Genomic DNA, 21,801 nt, shown 5'->3' with positions numbered 1-21,801 from the left:
AAAATTGTGCAGAATATCAACAAAGACTATATTAGTAAATGCCATATAATCATCTAACATACACATTTATCAAAAGCAGCCAGAAACCGTTCAACCCCTTTAATAAAGCCACATTTTTACCTGGCTCTTCATAGTTCTACTGACCAGAATTTATATCACTATAAAACTTAAGTATTGTGACTATATTATTGCCATGTAAAGCAGGCTTTAGTTTTATAAAAAAAAAAAAAAACTGTCATACATGTACTTAAAAGTAAAAAAAAAACCATTAGCCATACTCACCCTCACCAATCCCCTGCTGCTGCCATTCTGCCGCTGAGGAGACATCTTATCAGTGATTGATAGTATAACCTATATCAGTGTCACGTCAGTAGAGTAGATATGGACAAGGACAGTGAGGCCCTGGACTGCAACCCCCCACTGTCCCTAGACGGCGAGACCACAACTGGTCGATGGTCCCTACGTTACTTAAGTGCAGAGACAGACAAACAAACACAAACAGACAAACACAATACCAGAGTTGTCAGAAATGGGTCTGAAACAGACGGGCTATAGAGTACTAGAGCGCGAGCCGGAGAGTGGTCAGAACACAAGCTGAGGTCAGAAACACAGGATATCAGAAAGCAAAACAGGAACGAGGAACAAAAACTTAGCTAGTGAGCCAAACAAGACTATCACTGGCAATTGTGTATAGCCAGGAAGGGATTTTAATAGAAATGAGTCCCTGGATCAGAACCTCATAGGTCTATGACTCGGCGCTCCATTAGTCAGACACACTAGTATACAGAAATAGAGAAGCTGAGCTAAACAGCCGACTGCTAATCTCTCCCAGCCCAGGCCCGCTCCCGGGAGAAACAGACCATGGCGTCCTGTTACTAAGGATGCAGTCGTGTCACCAGGGGGCGTCTCTCCTGATGCAGCCGTGCCGAGGCTGATGATCACGCTGCTGGAGCCCGGACAGGTACGTTTATTACAATCGGTCTGTAGACATAAATAACTGTAGGTCACTGATAAGACACCCCTTGTGTACAACTGAACTCAGAAAGAGAAGAGATTTTTATGAATAATTCTACTGAATCTTTTCCCATAAAACAATACAGTAATCTGCTCAGCTCCTTCTGCTTTACAACATGCTGTCTACCGATTGCATTGTATTTTCATGATAACAGGTCCCTTTAAAGGGACACTGACAGGCGAAATCAGCATATATAGTTAGATATATCACATTACAGGTCTTATAGAGTCTTTTAAAAGCATATAACTATCCCCCCTGTCCACCTTATAAAGAGCGAAATATAAAGTTTTATAACCTGCATCTGCGGTCAGCAATCTGCCCAAGGGACGACGTTTCATGTGAAAATGCGCCCAGCCAGCCTTCCCAACTGCCGTTCTTAAGCCCCGCCCAGCTCATCATTATTCACTTCGCTGGGCGGGGCTAGAACTCTCCCCAGTCCCGATCCTGCGCCTGCGCAATTCAATCCTCCGGGCATCGTTCATGCCCAATATTCTGCGCCCCGCCGTGCCGTCGGACGCACTATAATTAACCCCTTATATGATGTGAGTGAGCAGCGCTCTGAAGCGCTGCTCTGAACAGTGCATGGCTGAGGCAGCTGCAGCCTCAGCCATGCACTGTTCAGAGCAGCGCTTCAGAGCGCTGCTCACTCACATCATATAAGGGGTTAATTATAGTGCGTCCGACGGCACGGCGGGGCGCAGGCGCAGAAGATTGGGCATGAGCGATGCCGGGAGGATTGAATTGCGCAGGCGCAGGATCGGGACTGGGGAGAGTTCTAGCCCCGCCCAGCGAAGTGAATAATGATGAGCTGGGCGGGGCTTAAGAACGGCAGTTGGGAAGGCTGGCTGGGCGCATTTTCACATGAAACGCCGCCCCTTGGGCAGATTGCTGACCGCAGATGCAGGTTATAAAACTTTATATTTCGCTCTTTATAAGGTGGACAGGGGGGATAGTTATATGCTTTTAAAAGACTCTATAAGACCTGTAATGTGATATATCTAACTATATATGCTGATTTCGCCTGTCAGTGTCCCTTTAAGGTTCTTTTAAATGGACTAATCATCAAGACAATTTGTGCATTTGTAGAAACACTAATTCCCGATAATTGTCCTGTGTAGAGGCTCCACTGATCACCTGACGAACAAGCAAGAGCTCTTCCTTTAGGTGATCATTGTTTGTGTGTGGCACATCGCCCTGTGTAAACTGCGATCTGTTACCCACAAACAATGAATCTGTGCGGAGATCATAGTCTATCTCTGACTCTGTATCTTGTATCACAATTGTTCAATTGTTTTTTCTGAATTTGTTACGGACTTTACTATAAAAATCAATAAAAAGAAAATTGAAAAGAATCTGCGCGGAGATGAGCGATAGCAGTAGTGATCACTTATCCCCCATATAGAGGGCATGATTGCCTCATGTAAAGGCAGCTCTCCCCTCTGCTCACCGATAAACCAATTAGGCCCCTTTCACACGAGCGTGACGGATTAGGTCCGGATGCGTTCAGGGTGCGTTCAGTGAAACTCGCACTATTTTGCAAGCAAGTTCAGCCAGTTTTTGTTGTTCATTTTTTCCGCACGGGTGCAATGCGTTTTGATGTGTTTTGCACCCGCGTGATAAAAAACTGAATGTTTACAAACAACATCTCTTAGCAACCATCAGTGAAAAACGCATCGCACCCGCACTTGCTTGCGGATGCAATGCGTTTTTCACACAGCCCCATTCACTTCTAGTGAAAAACGCAGAATATAGAACATGCTGCGATTTTCACGCAACGCAGAACTGATGCGTGAAAAACAACGCTCATGTACACAGCCCCATTGAAATGAATGGGTCAGGATTCAGTGCGGGTGCAATGCGTTCACGTCACGCATTGCACCCGCACGGAAAACTCGCTCAGGTGAAAGGGACCTTAGGGAATGAACGGTTTGTTACCGATAGTTGCCTGGAAATCGGTCAGTGTAAAAGGGCCATTAGTCTGGGCATCGAGCTTGGTTGAGAAAAGCTGCAAATGCACAAATGGTAGCTACGAGGTTTGCTAAGTACATGATTTACATGTACATGTAATTTTTTGAGGCCCCTTTCACACGAGCGGGTTTTCCGCACTGAATCCTGACCCATTCATTTCAATAGGTCTGTGTACATGAGCATTTTTTTTCACGTATCAGTTCTGTGTTGCGTGAAAACACAGGCCCCATAGAAGTGAATGGGGCTTCAGTGAAAAACGCATTGCATCCGGAAGTCAGATGCAATGCGTTTTTCACTGATGGTTGCTAGAATATGTTTGTAAACCTTCAGTTTTTTATCACGCGCCTGAAAAACGCATCAAAACGCGTTGCACCCGCGTGGAAAAAACCGGACAACTGAACGAAATTGCAGACAAAACTGACTGAACTTGCTTTCAAAATGGTGCGAGTTTCACTGAACGCACCCTGAACGCATCCGGACCTAATCCGTCATGCTTGTGTGAAAGGGGCCTAAGAAACTAAAAATGAAATATGCCTCCAGATTTAATAATAGACAAGCAGTATAGGATTATCACGCCCATCCTCGAAAGAATAAAGCTAGTTTCACACTAGAGTTAAGATCAGCCTGCCGTAGCTCTCTGGATTTGGCATAGCTGGATGTTACTGCAATGCCCGCCGACCCCATCAACTACGGTATAACGGTATCTGGTGGAGATCCAGCCTGATAAAAAGTGTTGCACACAGTGCTTTTTTGTCTGGGTAGAGGCCAGATCACCATAGGATCCCATTATAGTCAATGCCAGATCCAGAGAGCTCCGGTAAGCTGTTCTCGGCCAGAACAGACTGCTGGAGACCTATTGCAGTTGTGAAAGAAGCCTAAGTAAGTTCCTTGGTGAATAGACATAGAGTCCCAGGCAGTAGTGCATCCACAATAGAAAGGTATCGGTATCCCAAATCTTCATTTCCTACAGACACATATGACAAAGCTTAACCTTTCATCATTCAGCTACTGTATAATGTACAGTACAAGCTTCCGAACTGTCTCCTTACTCCCCACCTATTCATATCTCATACCTGCACCTTATCAATATACCCTATGCACACTACTACCCCGTGTCACTACCCCACACCACTTTATGACACAGGAGCCTTCCCCTCATCGTCGTATACACACAACTACACCATACCACTACCTATCACCCCTATGTAACATCTGACCAATGTTTCTGATCCATATACCTATTCTGGATAACTTCACCTGGAGAGTCTAGGCCTGCCCATAGTGATGGACGCCCCTTTGCCCGCCTGTAGCAGGAAGTGTTCCATGCTTGACATTGATGCACTCCTCTCGGGGACAAACCATTCATGTAGTTCTTGTATTTCAAGTTCTCCCTCACATATTGCTCACCATGAAAGGAAATGTCAAAATTTTAGAGGGATCCTTACCGAATTCAAAAGTCTTAATCCTGCATTAAGGCCATTGCCGGGGGAATCCTTTAAGGCCAATGGTTTTGGAAGTGAGCCATGGGGCTTAGTGATAGATGGGGCTTAGAGAAACCAAACCTGACTTCTTTTTAAACATCGGTTGTCTTCTGAGTTTTTGGACACTGTATTATCGATGGGGTATCCTTAGGATAGGACGATTAGATTTGGTCTGACTCCCGACACCCACACCAGCTGAATAAACAGGCCAGGACCCTCCATTGCTTAGGGCGCATTCAGACGACCACGCCATGTTTTCCGGTCCGTAAATTGCGGAACGGATCGGGGGGGGGGGGGGGGGGGCCATTATAGAAATGCCTATTCTTGTCTGCAAAACGGACAAGAATAGGACATGTTCTATCTCTTTTTGCGGGGCCATGGAACGGAGCAATGGATGCGAACAGCACACGGAGTGCTGTCCGCATCTTTTGCGGCCGCATTAAAATGAAAGGGTCCCTACACGGTCGTGTGAATGAGCCCTTAACCCAGATAGAGTGCTATATATTTGGTTATGGCTTTGCCTGGTGCTGCAGCTCAGTCCTAGTCAGGTGAATGGGACTGATTCCCAATACCAGACGCAGCCATAACCACAGTGCTTGGGTAGCAATGATTAGTGGGTCGTCTGACTGTAGCCCTACCATTCAGGTAGAAAGAAAATAAATACAGCCCCCGCCAACAGATGAAGTCCTGAAATCTAAATGCGCGTCTCCAGAGCTGTATCCAAAAGCTTCTCCATTAATTCCAATATAGAAGAAGAGGCAGCATCCAGCAATTTGAAAAAACCGGAATTAGTCTTACCGGTAATTCTGTTTCCATGAGATCATCACAACGGCATACAAGGAGATTGACCCCTGACCTCTGTAGGGGCAGGAACAGAGAAAGGTTAAATACCCTCCTCCCACCACCAACACCAGTGTTTCCAAAATCACACAGAGCAACCCGGTGGTGGAAAATAGTGAAACAAAGGTATTACTTCATACCTTCTAGAGACCTACTAGGTCAAAATGATTAAAATCATAGGGAGGGAATAACGTGCCGTCGTGATGATCTCATGGAAACAGAATTACCGGTAAGACTAATTCCGGTTTTTCCATAGCATCATCACGACGGCATACAAGGAGATATAAAAAATATATCAGTTAAGGGGGGGCTACAGCCTGGAGGACTTTCCGCCCGAAGGACAGATCAGAAGATCTGGAAAGATCCAGGCGATAGTGCTTTATAAATGTATGAATGCTGGACCAAGTGGCAGCACGACAGATTTCCTCCAGAGAAGCCCCAGCTCTCTCCGCCTGAGAGGAAGACATGGCTCGAGTGGAATGGGCCCTAATGTTGACTGGACATGTAAGGTTTTGTATCTGGTAACAAAGACAAATGGCTTCTTTGAGCCATCTAGCTATAGAGGACCGGGAGGCTTTTTGGCCCTTAAATCTTCCTCCAAACAGGACTAGAAGATTGTCAGATTTTCTAAACTTCTCAGTCACCGTGATATAGTTTAGGACTGCCCGTCTAACGTCCAGAGAGTGAAACGCCGATTCTTTATCATTAGAGGGGTGCTGGCAAAAAGAAGGTAGGGTAACCTCCTGGCTCCGATGAAAATTGGATACGACTTTGGGGAGAAATCCAGGATCCAAACGGAGAATAATCCTATCATCTAGAATACGGAGGTAGGGTTCCCTGATTGATAGGGCTTGTAATTCCCCTACTCTGCGGGCCGAAGTTATCGCAATTAAGAAGGCCGTTTTCAAGGACCATAATTTTATTGGACAGTCAGACATGGGTTCAAAGGGTGGTAAAGTAAGGCCTGTAAGAACGACGTTCAGATCCCAGGAAGGGACACGGGCGGTGATCGTTGGGCGGAGCCTCGTCGCCGCCTTAATGAATCTTTTGATCCAACGATGGCCGGCTATATCTTGGTCAAAGAAACAACCTAGGGCTGAAATTTGGACTTTCAAGGTAGAGGGTCTAAGTCCCAGGTCCAGACCCTGCTGTAGGAAATCCAGTATTCTTTGGATGTTGGGTTTACGCAAATGTGGCGATTTGTCCCCACTCCAGGAACAAAAACGTTTCCATATCTTAAGGTAAATTGCTGACGTTACCTTCTTTCTGGAGGCTTTCAAAGTAGCAATAACTCCGTCTGACAGGCCCTGAAGCTTCAGGGTTTGGGACTCAGGATCCAAGCCGCCAATTTCAGAAACTGTGGGTTTGGGTGTAGAACTGGACCCTGCTGGAGTAGATTCCCCCGCACAGGAAGGAGCCATGGATCTTGTAGGGAAAATTTTTGGAGGGATGAGAACCAGCTTCTCTTTGGCCATAGGGGAGCGATCACAATCACCGTGGCCTTGTCTTGAAGAATTTTTTGTACCACCTTCGGAATTAGAGGAAGTGGAGGGAAGGCATAGCACAGATTCCAATGCCAACGAATGGCGAAGGCGTCTAAGGCATGAGGTCTGTCCCTGGGGTTTAGGGAACAGAATGTTTCCACCTTTGAGTTTGCCCTGGTGGCAAACAGATCCACGTCGGGCATACCCCATTTCCTTACTACTAGCCCGAATATGTCTGGACTTAGAGACCATTCTGTATGGTCGATTCTGTGGCGACTGAGAAAATCCGCTTCCTGATTTAGTATTCCCTTCAGATGAACTGCCGATATCGAGGCCACATTCTGTTCTGCCCAAGCAAAGATTTTTGTTGACAGTGCTTGTAGGGTTACGGACCGCGTTCCCCCTAGATGGGAGAGGTAGGCAATGGCCGTAGTGTTGTCCGACAGCACTTTTATGTGATGATGACACAACATTTCCTCTGCTACCTTTAACACCTCCCAGACTGCTCTCAGTTCCCTGAAGTTCGATGACTGGGATCTGATCGAATCTGGCCAAGTGCCCTGGAACATACGATCCCCCACCTTTGCACCCCAGCCGGACAGACTTGCGTCTGTTATTACCTGGACCTGGGGAGTTTTCTGCCACGGATTTCCCCGAGATAAGTTTCCGTGGTCTTTCCACCAATTTAGGGACTGCAGAATCTGAGTTGGTGGACTTACTTGATGATCTAGAGAGGATTGGCACTTGTCCCAGACACTCAGGATCCAGGACTGTAGGGGTCTGAAGTGTATTTGACACCAGGGAACTGCCTGAATACAGGATGTTAGCAGGCCCAGCAGACTCATCGCCTCTCTGATAGAGCAGGATCTTCTTTTTTGAAAGGACCTGATCTTTTGTTGGAGAACTGATATTTTGTCTCGAGGTAGGAATACCGCTTGCCTTCGGGAGTCTAGGATCATCCCTAAGAAACGAACTTCCCTTGAGGGGGTGAGGACGGACTTTCCTTTGTTCACGATCCACCCCAGATCGTCTAGGATGGAGAGAAAAAGCTTCAGGTTCGAACTGATTTGGCTGAGACTTTCGCTGACTAGAAGGAAATCGTCCAAATAAGGGATTATCATAAGTCCCTGTCTTCGGGCAAAGGCGACCATCTCTACCACTACTTTGGTAAATATTCTTGGCGCAGATGAAATCCCGAAGGGAAGGGCCCTGAACTGGTAGTGATGGACGTTTCCTGATATATCCTGGATTGCAAACCGGAGAAACTTTTGTGAGTCGGTGTGAATGGGAATGTGGTAATAAGCGTCTTGTAGGTCTATTGTGCACATGAAGACGTCTTTGCTTAGCAGAGGGATTGTAGATGCTAGGGTCTCCATCCTGAATTTTTGATAACGGATGAATCTGTTTAGTGGTTTCAGGTTTATGATAGTCCGAAAAGCGCCTTCTTTCTTCCTGATTAGAAATAGGGTTGAATAGAAACCCCTGCCTCTTTCTGGAGGCGGGACCGGTGAGATTACATTCATTAAGTGAAGTTTCTGGACTCCTTGCCAAAGGTTCATTTGGAACCGTGTCAGTGAAAATTTGTTTGGGGGTCTTGAAGACCACTCTATTTGGTAGCCTGCCCCGACTACCTTGGAAATCCAGGGGTTCTGGGAGATGGATTCCCATGACCCCAGGAATCTTGAGAGTCTTCCCCCCACCCCGACGTCATTGCTTATCGGAGGATTTTGGGTGGGAGAAGGATTGGCCTCTTCCTCTTCCCCCTTTTGGATAGCTCCAACGTCCTGATTTCCCTTTCCCCCTGTAGCTTTTTTCTTGACCCGAGGAGGGGCGAAAAGGATACCGGCGTCTGGAGGGGCGATTTTCCGGAAACCCCTTCTTTCTGTCCGCGGCCTTCTCTAGAATCTTATCTAGCACCGGGCCAAACACATATTCTCCAGAAAAGGGTATGGAACAGAGCTTCAATTTAGACGTCTTGTCCCCTGACCAGCACTTCATCCAGAGGGCTCTTCTGGCTGCATTGGAAAGTGCCGCGTCTCTGGCTGAGAATCGGACTGATTCGGCAGAGGCATCCGCCAGGAAGGCCGTGGCGGATTTTAAAAGAGGGAGAGAACTAAGAATTTGTTCCCTAGATGTTCTATCCTTAATATGAGTTTCCAATTCTCCCAACCAAAGATACATGGATCGGGCGACTGAGGTAGCCGCAATATTGGTTTTAATATTGAACATGGACGCCTCCCAGGATTTCCTGAGAAGACTGTCCGCTTTACGATCCATTGAATCTTTAAGTTGGGAGGTATCTTCAAATGGGAGAGATGTTTTTTTGTTCACTTTGGCCACCTGTACATCGATCTTGGGAATTTCATTGAAAATTTTAGATTCCTCTGGATCAAAAAGCAACCTATTTTTGAACGCAGCCGGGACTCCCAGACGTCTTTCTGGATCTGCCCACTCATCAAGGACCATATCCCTAATACTCTCGTTAATGGGGAACACACGAGTTTTCTTGACTCTTAGGCCCCCAAACATTTCTTCTTGTACTGAATGGGTACGTTGCACTTCCTCCACGCCCATGGTCGACCTTACTGCCTTTAATAGGTCGGACATTTCTTCTGTAGAAAAGTAATATCTACGACTGTCATCCACTGAGTCTGTATCAGAGACTCTCTCCCCCTCTTCCCATGACTTAACGGAGTGGGCACTTTCATCCGCCATAACTTCTAGGTCCGAAGGGGACGGAGACCTAGCCCGCTTCCTCTTAGGTTGCGGCAAGTCGGGGGGATTAGTGGACAGGTGGGCCAGGGATGAACGGATCTCTTCCTGAATCATGGTTTTCAATTCCTCTTTTAAGGAGGGTGCTTCATCCCGTACAATATTAGAAATACAAGACTTGCACAACTTTTTAGGGTAGCAGTCAGGAAGTCTGCTATTGCAGGAGATACATTTGAGTGTCTTTTTGATTTTTTTCGGGGCTTCTTTAGCCTAAAAGAGAGGAGAAGGCAGGGCATCAGGGTATGACCACTAGAGGGAGAGAGAGTGAGAGCAAGAGGGGGACAGCAGAGGCGAGCTAGCTGCCCCTGGAAATAACTTCCTCTCTCTCTTTTTTCCCCCTTCCACCCATTACAGCAGGAGAGGGGGATCAACAGACTCCCTGACCTGCACAAACAATACCACCGAAGGGGACTCACAGTTGGTAGCAGCGCCGGTGGCTCAGCTCTGGGGGATCGCTCAGATGCTGACATCCTCCTCTCTGTAGGCAAGGGTTCCGCACCAGTGGGGACCGATCCTGGGAGCGTTCTGACACGGGCGGTAACCAGCGTTTATGCCTCGGTTTTAAACTGGGCTCCACGCTGCCGCCGCGACGTCACTTCCGGGTCGCCGGCCGTGACGTCAGAAACATGCGCTCCATGCGCCGGCGCGCACCCAGCTATCGCCCTTTCCTTAGGCTAGGAGGGAGTCTGCGCCAGGGACAGGCCCCGGAATAACCAGGACGAGATAGCCCTGAACCCCCTGCCCAGCGTTAGTACTTGGACCGCGGGAGGGCAGGGGGGCGCCATGCTGGATGCCGGCGTTTTCCAAAGGTAACGGAAAATAAAAAATAAACAGGTTCCATTTCCTTAGCTTCATCTCCCTGCATACAGGGAGACCTTTCTCTGCCCTGTCCTCTGTAGGGACAGGAAACACTGGTGTTGGTGGTGGGAGGAGGGTATTTAACCTTTCTCTGTTCCTGCCCCTACAGAGGTCAGGGGTCAATCTCCTTGTATGCCGTCGTGATGATGCTATGGAAAATGATGCTTTAATCCAAGAAGAGCAGTACAAGCAACCCAGAAGTGCAACGTTTCGACTAAACCTTAGTCTTCCTCAAGCATGGATTAAAGCATCATGCCGGATATGGTGGACTCTGGCGGTCTGTTCCTCCGCCGGGACAGACTACCGGAGTTCACAGCGCAGATGTGAACCCAGCCTCAGTAAGAATTCATGAACTAGCATTCAGTAACACTGCACTGCGCGGTATGTCTGCTGTAGACAGCGGCGTTGTTACCGGCATTCATGCTTCATCTAATACTAATGTGTTTTCCAGTCGTATCAAATCACAGGTTTGTTGGGTGACAACTGAGCCGCCAGGCTTCACTTATAAATCATTCACAGTGACGGGCCCCGGCATTGTGCTCAATGACTGTGCAATGCCTCGGCTAAGAGCAAGTGGTCACGACTCTGAGGTTCAAAGGACCCTTAATCCCCTCCACGCCTCCATCATTATAACAATAGTCGCTAGTATAATAATCGATTCGGTTACATGATTTTCATTTGCTCAGCTACTCAGACACAGTAATCCTTGGATTAGGGATTTCCATGTGGGGTTTAAACTGTATCATTGAGGCAAACAAATGGAGAAAGACACTTTGCAGATTCCAGGCTGAATCCATTCTGGTGTTACTGGAGGCTGCCAGCACAGGGAAGAACAAAAACCTTCTTAAAGGGGTAGTGTCACTTCAGCAAGTGGCATTTATCATGTAGAGAAAGTTAATACAAGGCACTTACTAATGTATTGGTCTAATCCATTTTGCCTCCTTTGCTGGCTGGATTCAGGTTTCCATCACATGATACACTGCTGGTTTCCATGGTTATGACCATCCTGCAATCCAGCAGCGGTGGTCGTGCTTGCACACTTTAGGGAAAAGCGTCAGCCTCTGTGATGGCCGGGACCGTGGGAGCTCACATAGGCTGGTGCTTTTTCCTATAGTGTGCTAGAACGACCATCACTGATGGATTTCATGGTGGTCGTAACCATGGAAACAAGCAGCGTATCATGTGATGGAAAAATTCATCCAGCCAGCAAAGGAGGCAATATGGACAGTCACAATACATTAGTAAGTGCCTTGTATTTACTTTCTCTACATAATAAATGCTATTTTCAGAAGTGAGACAACCCCGTTAAAGGAAAATGTACGTATGTAGGTAGTGAGAGAAAAAGGACATGCTCTGTGATGCACCATATTAAATGGCATATTCTCCCACTACACAGCAGCACAGAGTGCCTACAGGTAAATTTTTGCCTTTCTTGACCCTAAAATACAGTGGTGCAGATTTGCTAATCCTACAGATGGTGTAAGCTTAGACCGGCCGTCTGGACCTGCACCAGATTTATCACTCAGGCTGCAGGATACAGTTGGTGCATGGCCACACACATTTGCCTAACGCTTTACTAACTATTGGTTGTCTTAATTTTACTCTAGCATTATGGTGCAATTTTGGTGCTAAATGTTGCATATTAGGCCACATCCCCATCATATGACGCCGTGCTGCTTTCTGGTAGGCCACTAGCCCTTCTCGAGCTAGGTACAGAGGATCTCTCAAGAACAAGTAGGCCAAATTGCACCAATGACGTGCAGGTTGCGCCAATTTCTGTCCGATTTTCGTGCAGTTCACAACAGTATCCATTATGTCTTATAGGCCATCCAGAGCTGCACTCACAATTCTGGAGCATTCCTTACTTGTTCAGTATCTGTACTACTCTTGCAACGTACAGTCTGTTAGGTATTTTCTTAGAAAAGGTGCAGTACAGTAATCTGAACCTCCCAGAATACTACGTGACCAAGGGCACATCGACTACATGCCATCGACTCTGGTACATCGACTACATGCCATCGACTCTGGTACATCGACTACATGCCATCGACTCTGGTACATCGACTACATGCCTTGTGTGGAGAACCTGTCTCATGGTTATGGAAAGGGACTTTTGTCATGGACTCCCCTACATCCTTCTCCAGTGAAAGAATACAAGGGTTACCAGGGGCACTTATATTCATAGTGGGGAAGGATAGCACAAGATGCTGGTCCCCTGGACAAAAGTTAGCACCTTGTAACTGTTGTGTCAATCCTTCCATTCAATTTAGATTGTAAGCTCTTATAGACAGGGACCTTTGGACTCATTCCTTGTTCATTTGCTTTTATTAGTTGTTATTTTAGGCTATTTTCACACTGGCGTTTCTGGGTCCGCTTGTGAGATCCGTTTCAGAGCTCTCACAAGCGGCCCAAAACGGATCAGTTCAGCCCCAATGCATTCTGAATGGATAAGGATACGTTCAGAATGTATCAGTTTGGCTGCGTTTGGTCTCCGTTGCGTTTTTAGACGGTCACTAAAACGAAGCTTGCAGCGTTTTGATGTCCGTCTGACTATGCGGAGCCAAACGGATCCGTCCTGACTTACAATGTAAGTCAATAGGGACGGATCCGTTTTTTTTACTGACACAATAATGTGCAATTGAAAACGAATCCGTCGCCCATTGACTTTCAATGTAAGTCAAGACGGATCCGTTTTGACTTAGACTTTTTTTTGAATGAATAATGAAAACGGATCTGTTATTAACGGATACAAGCGTTTGCATTATTGGTGCGGATCCGTCTGTGCAGATACAAGACGGATCCGCATCAAACGCGAGTGAGAAAGTAGCGTTACCTGAATCGCTCCTAACTGGAGAGTCTTATACATAGATTGTTGATAACAATAACACAGCTAGATAGAAATGCTGGATTGATGCAAAATTTGGCTTGCAGTTATGTCTCAGGCAGATAAATAAACAATTACAGGTGTGGTCTGATTAGAGGCAGGCTTTCAGAGGCTACTTTTGGGTAGCGTACCTCTTGGTAAAATATCATTGACTGCTAGACATGCCTCTGCAATGCAGTTGAAGACATTTTGCCCAGCGGACACATTTTGAGCGGGAGCACATCATTGGAATGAGGGAAGCAGGATGGTTGTTTTGACAAACTGTACGCCATCTAGATCGTTCTTACCTAGTTAGGAGGTTTTGGGAGCAGTGGTTGTGTGAGGGCACCAGACAGCCCAAACACATCACCAGTAGAAGATTGTTTGATCTGCCAACAAGCACGAGCAGTTCCCACAGTTTTGTTGTCCACCATCCAGACATAGGTGACACCTTCATTACACACCCCTGTCCGGACCAGGCACTTAGCACAAGGAAGTTTGGTGTCATGGGACACTCAACTCAGCGATATGTGCAGGACATCCTGTGGCCACATGCGTTGCCTTTCATGGTAGTGTGCAGGATCTACAGGCCCAGCTACAACATCTGTGGGAAATCTGTGGCAGGATACCATATAGAACCTATATGCCTCCATGCCCAACCGTATCTCATCTTGTATCCAGGCTAGTGGTGGCCCAGCAGGGTCCCAGAGCCTCCTTTCTATTGTACAGTTTCCCAATAAACTCATCATTTTGCTCTAATATTGTAATCACTTACATAAATCTTCATTACATTCACACATAGAAAGTTTCATTTGATTCCAACATCTCCTTCTTGGTGCATTATTTTAAAATTTCTTTTGTCAGAGTGTATAGATAGACAGACATCGGGATTGGCAACCGTCCAGAAATTTCTGGACAGTCCATAAAAATAGGTGACTTTTTTTTTCCTGTGTCAGTGATTTTTTTGGAGGCTGCAGATACTTGACTAGATTATTTTGGTGGTAATTATCATTCTAGAGCTCGCAGTAAATGCTGGTAAAGTGGTAATGAGTTTCTATCAGTATATTGAGCTATAGACATGTATCACTTATCATCTTTATCATTTATTATGGTTTTCCAGTTTGTCCGTAAAAATGTTGGCTGTCCAGAATTTTTTTATTTTATTTGGCATCTATCTATCCATCATCTATCTGTCATCTATCTAATATTCATCTCTAATATGTCTGTCTATCTATCTATCTATCTATCTTTTTATCATACAAATTAAAGGTTTCACAAAAAAGTTTTATATGTGAATATAAGAAAATTCCTGCACCCAGCATTGTGGTTCTTACCTTTCTGGGGATGTGGTGGGGCGCTGAGGAATCTGTTGGGGGGTCCACAGTTCAGATGACTGTAGGGTTGGGGAAAGCTCCTGTGCACCCTCATTCTGCCTGTAGTAATAAGATAGGTCGCACTGCACTGCCATCCTTCATGTTTCAGCAGGTTCCTCAGAAGAACATAGTAATCAGATTTGTTTCCAGGCTGGGAACACCTACTGAAACATACACCAACAGAACAGCAGAGGCTCCAGGTTACCGCACTGTACGCCTACACTGGTCTGATTTGTCACTTGCTGAAACTTTGATGATTGCAAGATAGCATTACATGTCATAGCTGTGAGGAGACAATGCATCTCGGTGCATTCAGTGCCAGACCAGGACTACATTTCAGCATTGCTATTTGAAAGCACATGGGCTAACTTTTGACTTTTTCACCAAAAATATGGCGCATGCACCACTCACACAAGGGACACGCATGGCACATGCACCATACACACAAGGGACACACATGGCACATGCACCATTTACATATTACTAAAGTCACACATGTATAGGACACATGCCGCACATGTGTCAGGTCACAACAGCACATGTAATGTGCATGCTGCATACACATTTGGCACACGTGCCATTCACAGGGAGCACACATGAACCACTAGCTCTGTTCAAGTCTCACACAATGGACACAAACCACACATAGGCAGGACATATGGCGCACACACGCAGCACACATGATGCACATGTACCACACATATAACACACACGCAGCACATACAATATATAGGTCTCCTGCATACAGCCATATTACGACTCTGTACAAGTTCTAAGTGGTACAGATTTGCAATGCAGCCAGTACTGAACCTCCAAATGTGTAAGACCTTATTCACACGTCGGTGATTCATGGACGTGTGCCGTCTGAGTTCTAAACGGGCAGCACACATACCCATCTTACACATTTTAATGGGTGTATTCGGTCCGTTGGTCTGTGGTTTTATCACGGAAGCATGCTCTATTTTGTCTGTGTTTACAGACCCTTCGTGTTCATTATAGTCTATGATTCCATGAAAAACGCGAATGCCATCCGTGTTTCGCGGACCATTTACAGTAGATGCTCTGAAAATAAATTTTCCGCTGTGCGGTGTCTATGGAACAAGGATGACACATGGAGAGCAAAAAATAAAGACACACGGACCAACCACAGATTCTTCACGGATGAATCCCGACCATCATAAGGATTTCATCACGAACACAGACATGTGAATAAGGCCTAATACAGAGGTTTGTTTTCTGTTTGATTTAGTAAAAAAAGAACAGTGTTCCAGCTTCCATCAGATGCCATAATAAGGAGGCATTTCGAGGAATTAATTGTTCCATTTGTGCCATTATTCTGCTGGAAGAAAGTCACAAATTTTGGTGCCCTGGCCTTATCGGTGGCCTAACCACCAGTGATTGGATGAACAGGTAATTCTGGCTTTCCGAGATACGTAAGAAAGTGGAAAGCAGCAGGGACCTAAGCAGTGCACCTGCAGGGTATCCGTGAGTTGATTGAGTGAGTTGTCTTTGCTATTTTTAATATTGTATGTCCTTTTTTTTAAACAAAAATTTCTTCGTGGAAAACCCCTCTACCCTAAAAAGCTTTGTCTTCTGAGGCAACCACTTTATTTATGAATGACTATACCTGCTGTAACTCATGTGGTATGGGGTTACTTTGTTTACCATGGTAGTTAACATGGTCAGTTTTATACTGTTTAGACTGTTTCTTAGCAGATTTTGGGGATGAAAAGGGTGTTTTAAAGGAAAGAAAAATAAAGACCAGTGTTGAAATGGTGACTTGCTACAGCAACAACCTTCCCCGTCCTTCTGTCTTCTGTAGGAGATAGAAAAAAACGAACACGAATGCCCTTAGACTTCGTTGACATCTCCACTAAATATTTCTGTTTCATAGAAGCAAAACAACGAGAATAAAGGAAGACCAAGATCTAAGGCAAAATGGAATCCATGACCTGGTGTTTTATTAGACAAAATAGTACGCAAGCTGCGTTTTTACCCTGCTTTTTGAACGGGGCCTCCAACTAGCCTTGGTTTGTTCTCATCTAAAATGGAGCAGACAAACCACCAGCAGATGAACTGCTGTTCTGTTCGGTTTCTTATAGCGGTTTTGTGGGCTGTATGCTTTTATATACATTAGCCCTCCTATTCATAGAGGCTTTCCAAATATTTCCTTCCCTCTTTCCAATGCTGGCGGACCTTGCATGCAAACATTGAAGGAGCGCTCATATGTAATGTGGCTATGTGCCTGCACCCTTAGAGCAGGCTTCTACCACCCTACAATACGTTCATAATACACATACATATATTCACTAGGGATTGCTCTTTAAAGAGCACTTGCCCTCATTATCCTGTAGACGCACACTAATGATCTGGAGGCTGACATACCAGTGAAAGAGACGCTCTCCCTCCCGCTGACATTCTTATTCTGACACCATGTGTGTAGTCCGGGAAACTGTTTCCCTAGGGCTCTGTAGTGGAATACACATAGATACTGTTTCCCAGGACATAGAGGTAGTAAAGCCTATTTAAACCTAACATTGCATTAATTATAAAGGTCTCTGCTCTGGGATCTCTAGGAGCAGCCTCCATTGTGTCTTATGATTAAAGATACCACAAGTCAATAAAGTGCTTTACCTGCATTAACAAACAGCTTTTTTTTTTTCTTTTCATGATGTTTTTGCTTTTTTTTCCAATGAGTGAACTTATTGTTCCTTGTCTTGTAGAGTATTACAGTTTTTTTTTTCTTTCCACGTACAATAGCACAGCATTGATGTAAAAGAATAAAACTTTCAGTAAACCTACAAATCGCATTTAAATGCATGAACCACAATTCTCCACCATGTATTTATAATCAAAGCTGTTCCCGGTACAGATATCAGTCATACGGTAAAAGAGCAGGACAGAATTGTGGCAAACTGCAAAATTTGACAGCACTGTGTGAATATACTCTAATAGCAACAGGCCATACCGTAAAAAAATAATAATATCCTGCCTGCTGATAAAGCAGTAGGGCAGCTGCAGGGAATATGAATTTCTGGTAACATCCTGGCTCTGTTATACGCTCTGCAGCTCTTGTTTTTACGTGATTTGTATTAGTGTCATTTGTAGAGATTTCTATCATATTAATGTATGTTCCATTTAAGATTTCCTTTGACTGGAACTAAAGTGTGAATTTGAAGCCATGTAAAACAGCCTCATACAGCAATTCTTCCTCCACTGTTTTTAGAGCTTGCGCAGAAAGTACGTGGGTGTTGTGCATTAAGCGCTTGAGCTTGGAATTCTGCATGAAACTTCAAATGAACAATTCTGACATTGCATTTGAGAAAAGTGGGGAATATTTACTAAGGCGAGTTTTACATTAACGTTATAGTTCCAACAGAGATAATATTTGGCGGGTAGCAGCCGGATCTCCGCTGGACCCCAATATAGTCAATGGGGATGGCCGGCATTGCAGTAACATCCAGCAATGCCAGATCCAGAGAGCTCCAACAGGTTGTTCTCTGCCAGAACAGTCTCCCTGAGAGCTTACCGCAAGTGTGGCTCACGCAGTTGGACCAATACCCAAAAACAACAACTGTACAAAGACCAATGTTACCAATACTATCACTATTAAACCACCACCACGTGATGACTGAATGTTACCACAATACTGGTACTAAATAAAATCCACTATACAAAAACCAATAAAACCCTTACACAGTGGTAGACATTTGCGTTACATAGTTGTTCTGCAGACCATATAAATGAACGCAGTATAGTAAAAGTCAATGACTTACAGTTGACGTATGTATTCTTTGAGTTGATTTGTTCTCTTTTCCCATCTTTTCCATCTTTTCCACCATGACAGCTCCTATCATCTATGACTTGTGTCTGCAGAGTTTTCAACAGAGACATGTTTGGCTCCTCACTTTTCCAGAATCCTTCCTACCTTTTCCAAACCACAACCTTTCCTCCTGCTGACATCTCCTAGAAATTAGCAGTAGTGCACCACTTTTGCCCCATAGACAGTGATATTTCTCACTGTATGGCCTTTTCGAGGTAATAAATGGCCTAAGTAATCCTTAAAAAGTAATAAAGTCCAGCTCCGTAGGTTCCTGCCTCTTTTGACTGGTTTTCCAGTCCTTGTCTGCCAACTTCCACATGGATGGGGTCAAACCAACAGTGACGTGGCACTTGGTGAAACGTTACCGCTGAGTCCATTCATTTGCTGCAGTGGTGCATGTGATCCCGTCCATGAGGGTTGGCAGGTGGGGACTGGAAGTGCAGTAAAGACAGCCCGGGAGCCACGGAGCTGGAATGGAGCAGTGGGGAGCGGGTAAGTATAGATCTATTTACAGATACCACTGGGGGAGGAGTTTAAAAAATCCTGGACATCCTCTTTAAGGTTTAAATTAAAGGGTATAACCCACAAAAAATATTCTACAGTTTTCAAACCAGCACCTGGATCTGAATACTTTTGTATTTGCATGTAATTATTATTATTTTTTTATTAAAGAATAATCATACAAAAAATAAAACATCAATATAATCATTTCCATTTTCTTATTTCTTAAATCTTACTCCCCCAAATCCTTCCCAAACCCCACACCCCCCTCCCTTTCTCATCCCCGCCGACAAAGGCGGAACGGGGACAATAGGAAGGTTGAGGCAGGAGTCATTAAAATTTCCATTCGCCCCAGCATTTCTTTGTTTATATAAGATTTTTTCATAACTTTTAATCTTGTTAATGGGACCTATCCATGTATCAATACTAGGAGCATTAGATGAAAACCAAGCCCGTGCAATCAAGAGTCTTGCTAAAAACATTATCTTTAGCAAAAGGATCCTTTTATATTTATGGTAACCTACTTTAGATAAATCACTCAAGATACAGGTCTCTGCCATAAATGGAATCGCCACTTTCTATTTTTGAGTAATATGATTGTGTATTGCCCTCCAATATTCTTGTAGTTCTCTACAGATCCAAAACATATGTAGATGATCAGCCTCAGGTGTATCACACCGTAGACAGTTGGAAGTGTTTCTCAAACCCCATTTATTAAGCCAAAAGGGTGTAATATAAATTCTGTGTAGAATATTAAATTGAACCAATGTGTGACTGAAATTGTGAAAAACTAATGCCACTTTCTCCAGTATACTATCCCAATCAGCCAATTGAATCATTGGGCAGTCCCTTCTCCAAGCTTTTTGCCCAGGGGACTGCAAATTAATAAATCGTGCCTTAAGTAAATATCTATAACAGTGAGAAATCTTAATCCTCTGTGTCGGGTTTACTATCAAATCATGCAAAAATGTGGAAGTGTCAATATCAAACAGCGATTTTTCTTTTATAGTAAAAAGTGGCGAACGTAACTGAAAATACCGAAACCAAGATAAGTTAGAAATAATTTCACTTTGTGCTAACTCTAGAAAAGAAAGAATACATCCATTTCCAACCACCTTTGTAAGATACCGAATGTTATTCTTTTGCCAATATTGATCCCCAACAAGTTCGTTTAGGGCCTGTAGATGATAATTATGCAAGAGTGGCCAATCTCTGATAGTACTCCAGGACTTAATCAGTAGCTTCGAGGCGACTATATAGTCCTGTTGAGAATTGATTAATTGACCAGATTCCAGCAAAGAAAAGATATTATCATGTAGCGACCTGTTCACCCAAATTCTACATAGTGGACTTTTATCCCATTCATGGTACAACCATAGCTGTGATGCTATAAAGTAGCCTTTGAAATAGGGGAGATTTAATCCTCCCTGTTCCATTGCCTTATAAAAATGCTCCAATTTAAGCCTGACTCGCTTCCTCCCCCAGAGTAGATCATTGATAATTCTCTCAATTAACTTGAAAAACTTATCTTCAGTCCACACTGGAGAATTCCTAAAGGTGTACAATAATTGGGGTAATATCACCATTGTAACGGCACCCCAGGCATAAAAGGGGTTAAAACAGTTTAGGCGATATTCCCCTTCCAGAGCTACAGGCACAGCTACTTACAGAACACCAAACTCCCGAACGGCATACAAGGGAATGCTCCAAACTCCCGAACGGAACCTCACGAATAGCTGCTAGCAGACGAATAGGAAACACACCCAAGTGGCTTAGACTCCTAGCAATTAGTCTCTAACAGCATATAGTGAATCCCCCCAAAAACGAGACCAAGCTCTGTGTTGAGGGTAAAGCAGTGGACAACCAGAGCTGTGTGTTTATTGTTCTTATACACATTCTTACACATTAGTACCACCCACAGGGTTTTGTAAAACAACCAGTAAACACGTACAATACACTCAGACACTCCCACACAAAATCCTCCCCTCTGCCTGTGATACAATTACCTTACACAATGGGTTAATGTAATTATCACAGGCAGGAGAATACACAGTGTTACACAATGTCTTCTGTCCTGGAGACAATTGGGAGTAATTAAATTATCTCTCAGGACAAAGGGAAATCGCCAATACACACGTGGGGACAATAGGACAGAAATCGCTATTTAAATATACAATGTCACAACCATTACAGTAAACATAGACATTTAACATATCCCCAGATAGCTTCGGTCTGAGTGCATTCAATTATTAGGTGAATGGCACTCAGACTACCCGAATACAGTTCAATTGCCATAGAGTTTAAGTTTAGCATGGGCTGATGAGAAGGCCCATAATCCTGGGGCAAGAGGCTGGCAACCAGGCTTCTCCAGCACCCAGTGGCAAGGTTGGTTTTGCCACAACCATCTTCACCAATGATATCAAGACCAGAAACTTCACCAAAGGAATTAGTAACTCGAATTAGCCTCAGAAGTGTAGTTATAGTTTGTCGTAGATAAAATAAAACATCATCAGCATATAGGGAAATACGATCTTCTATTCCCATTATCCCAAAGCCTTCAATTATAGGGTCTTGTCTGACTCTAGCAGCAAGGGGCTCGATATAAATATCAAAACGTAAGGGAGATAGTGGACATCCTTGACGAGTGCCCCTCCCCAAAAGGATACACCTTGTAAGCATCTTATTGATATTCCACCTCTCTAAAAACCTCCAGAGGAATCTCCACTCCACCCTGTCAAAGGCTTTAGAGGCATCCAAAGACAGGATGGAGCGAGAACACCCCCTTCCCCGAGGACTAAACGTTGGTAAAAAGGTGGTGCAAGT

General features: G+C 44.6%; 1 protein-coding gene across 1 annotated transcript in view; it reads right to left on the bottom strand.

Moving 5' to 3' along the window:
* The window catches only part of C5H7orf31 (chromosome 5 C7orf31 homolog), a 65,858-nt gene extending 51,109 nt beyond the window's left edge, over positions 1–14,749 (bottom strand). The window contains exon 1 of the mRNA XM_040433998.1: positions 14,616–14,749. Within this exon, the coding sequence (XP_040289932.1) occupies positions 14,616–14,749 (134 nt within the window). The remainder of the gene's footprint in view (positions 1–14,615) is intronic.
* Between the last annotated feature and the right edge of the window lie 7,052 nt (positions 14,750–21,801).

This window comes from Bufo bufo, chromosome 5, assembly GCF_905171765.1.
Source record: "Bufo bufo chromosome 5, aBufBuf1.1, whole genome shotgun sequence".
Taxonomy (NCBI): domain Eukaryota; kingdom Metazoa; phylum Chordata; class Amphibia; order Anura; family Bufonidae; genus Bufo; species Bufo bufo.
This window is presented reverse-complemented; position numbering and strand designations above follow the sequence as displayed.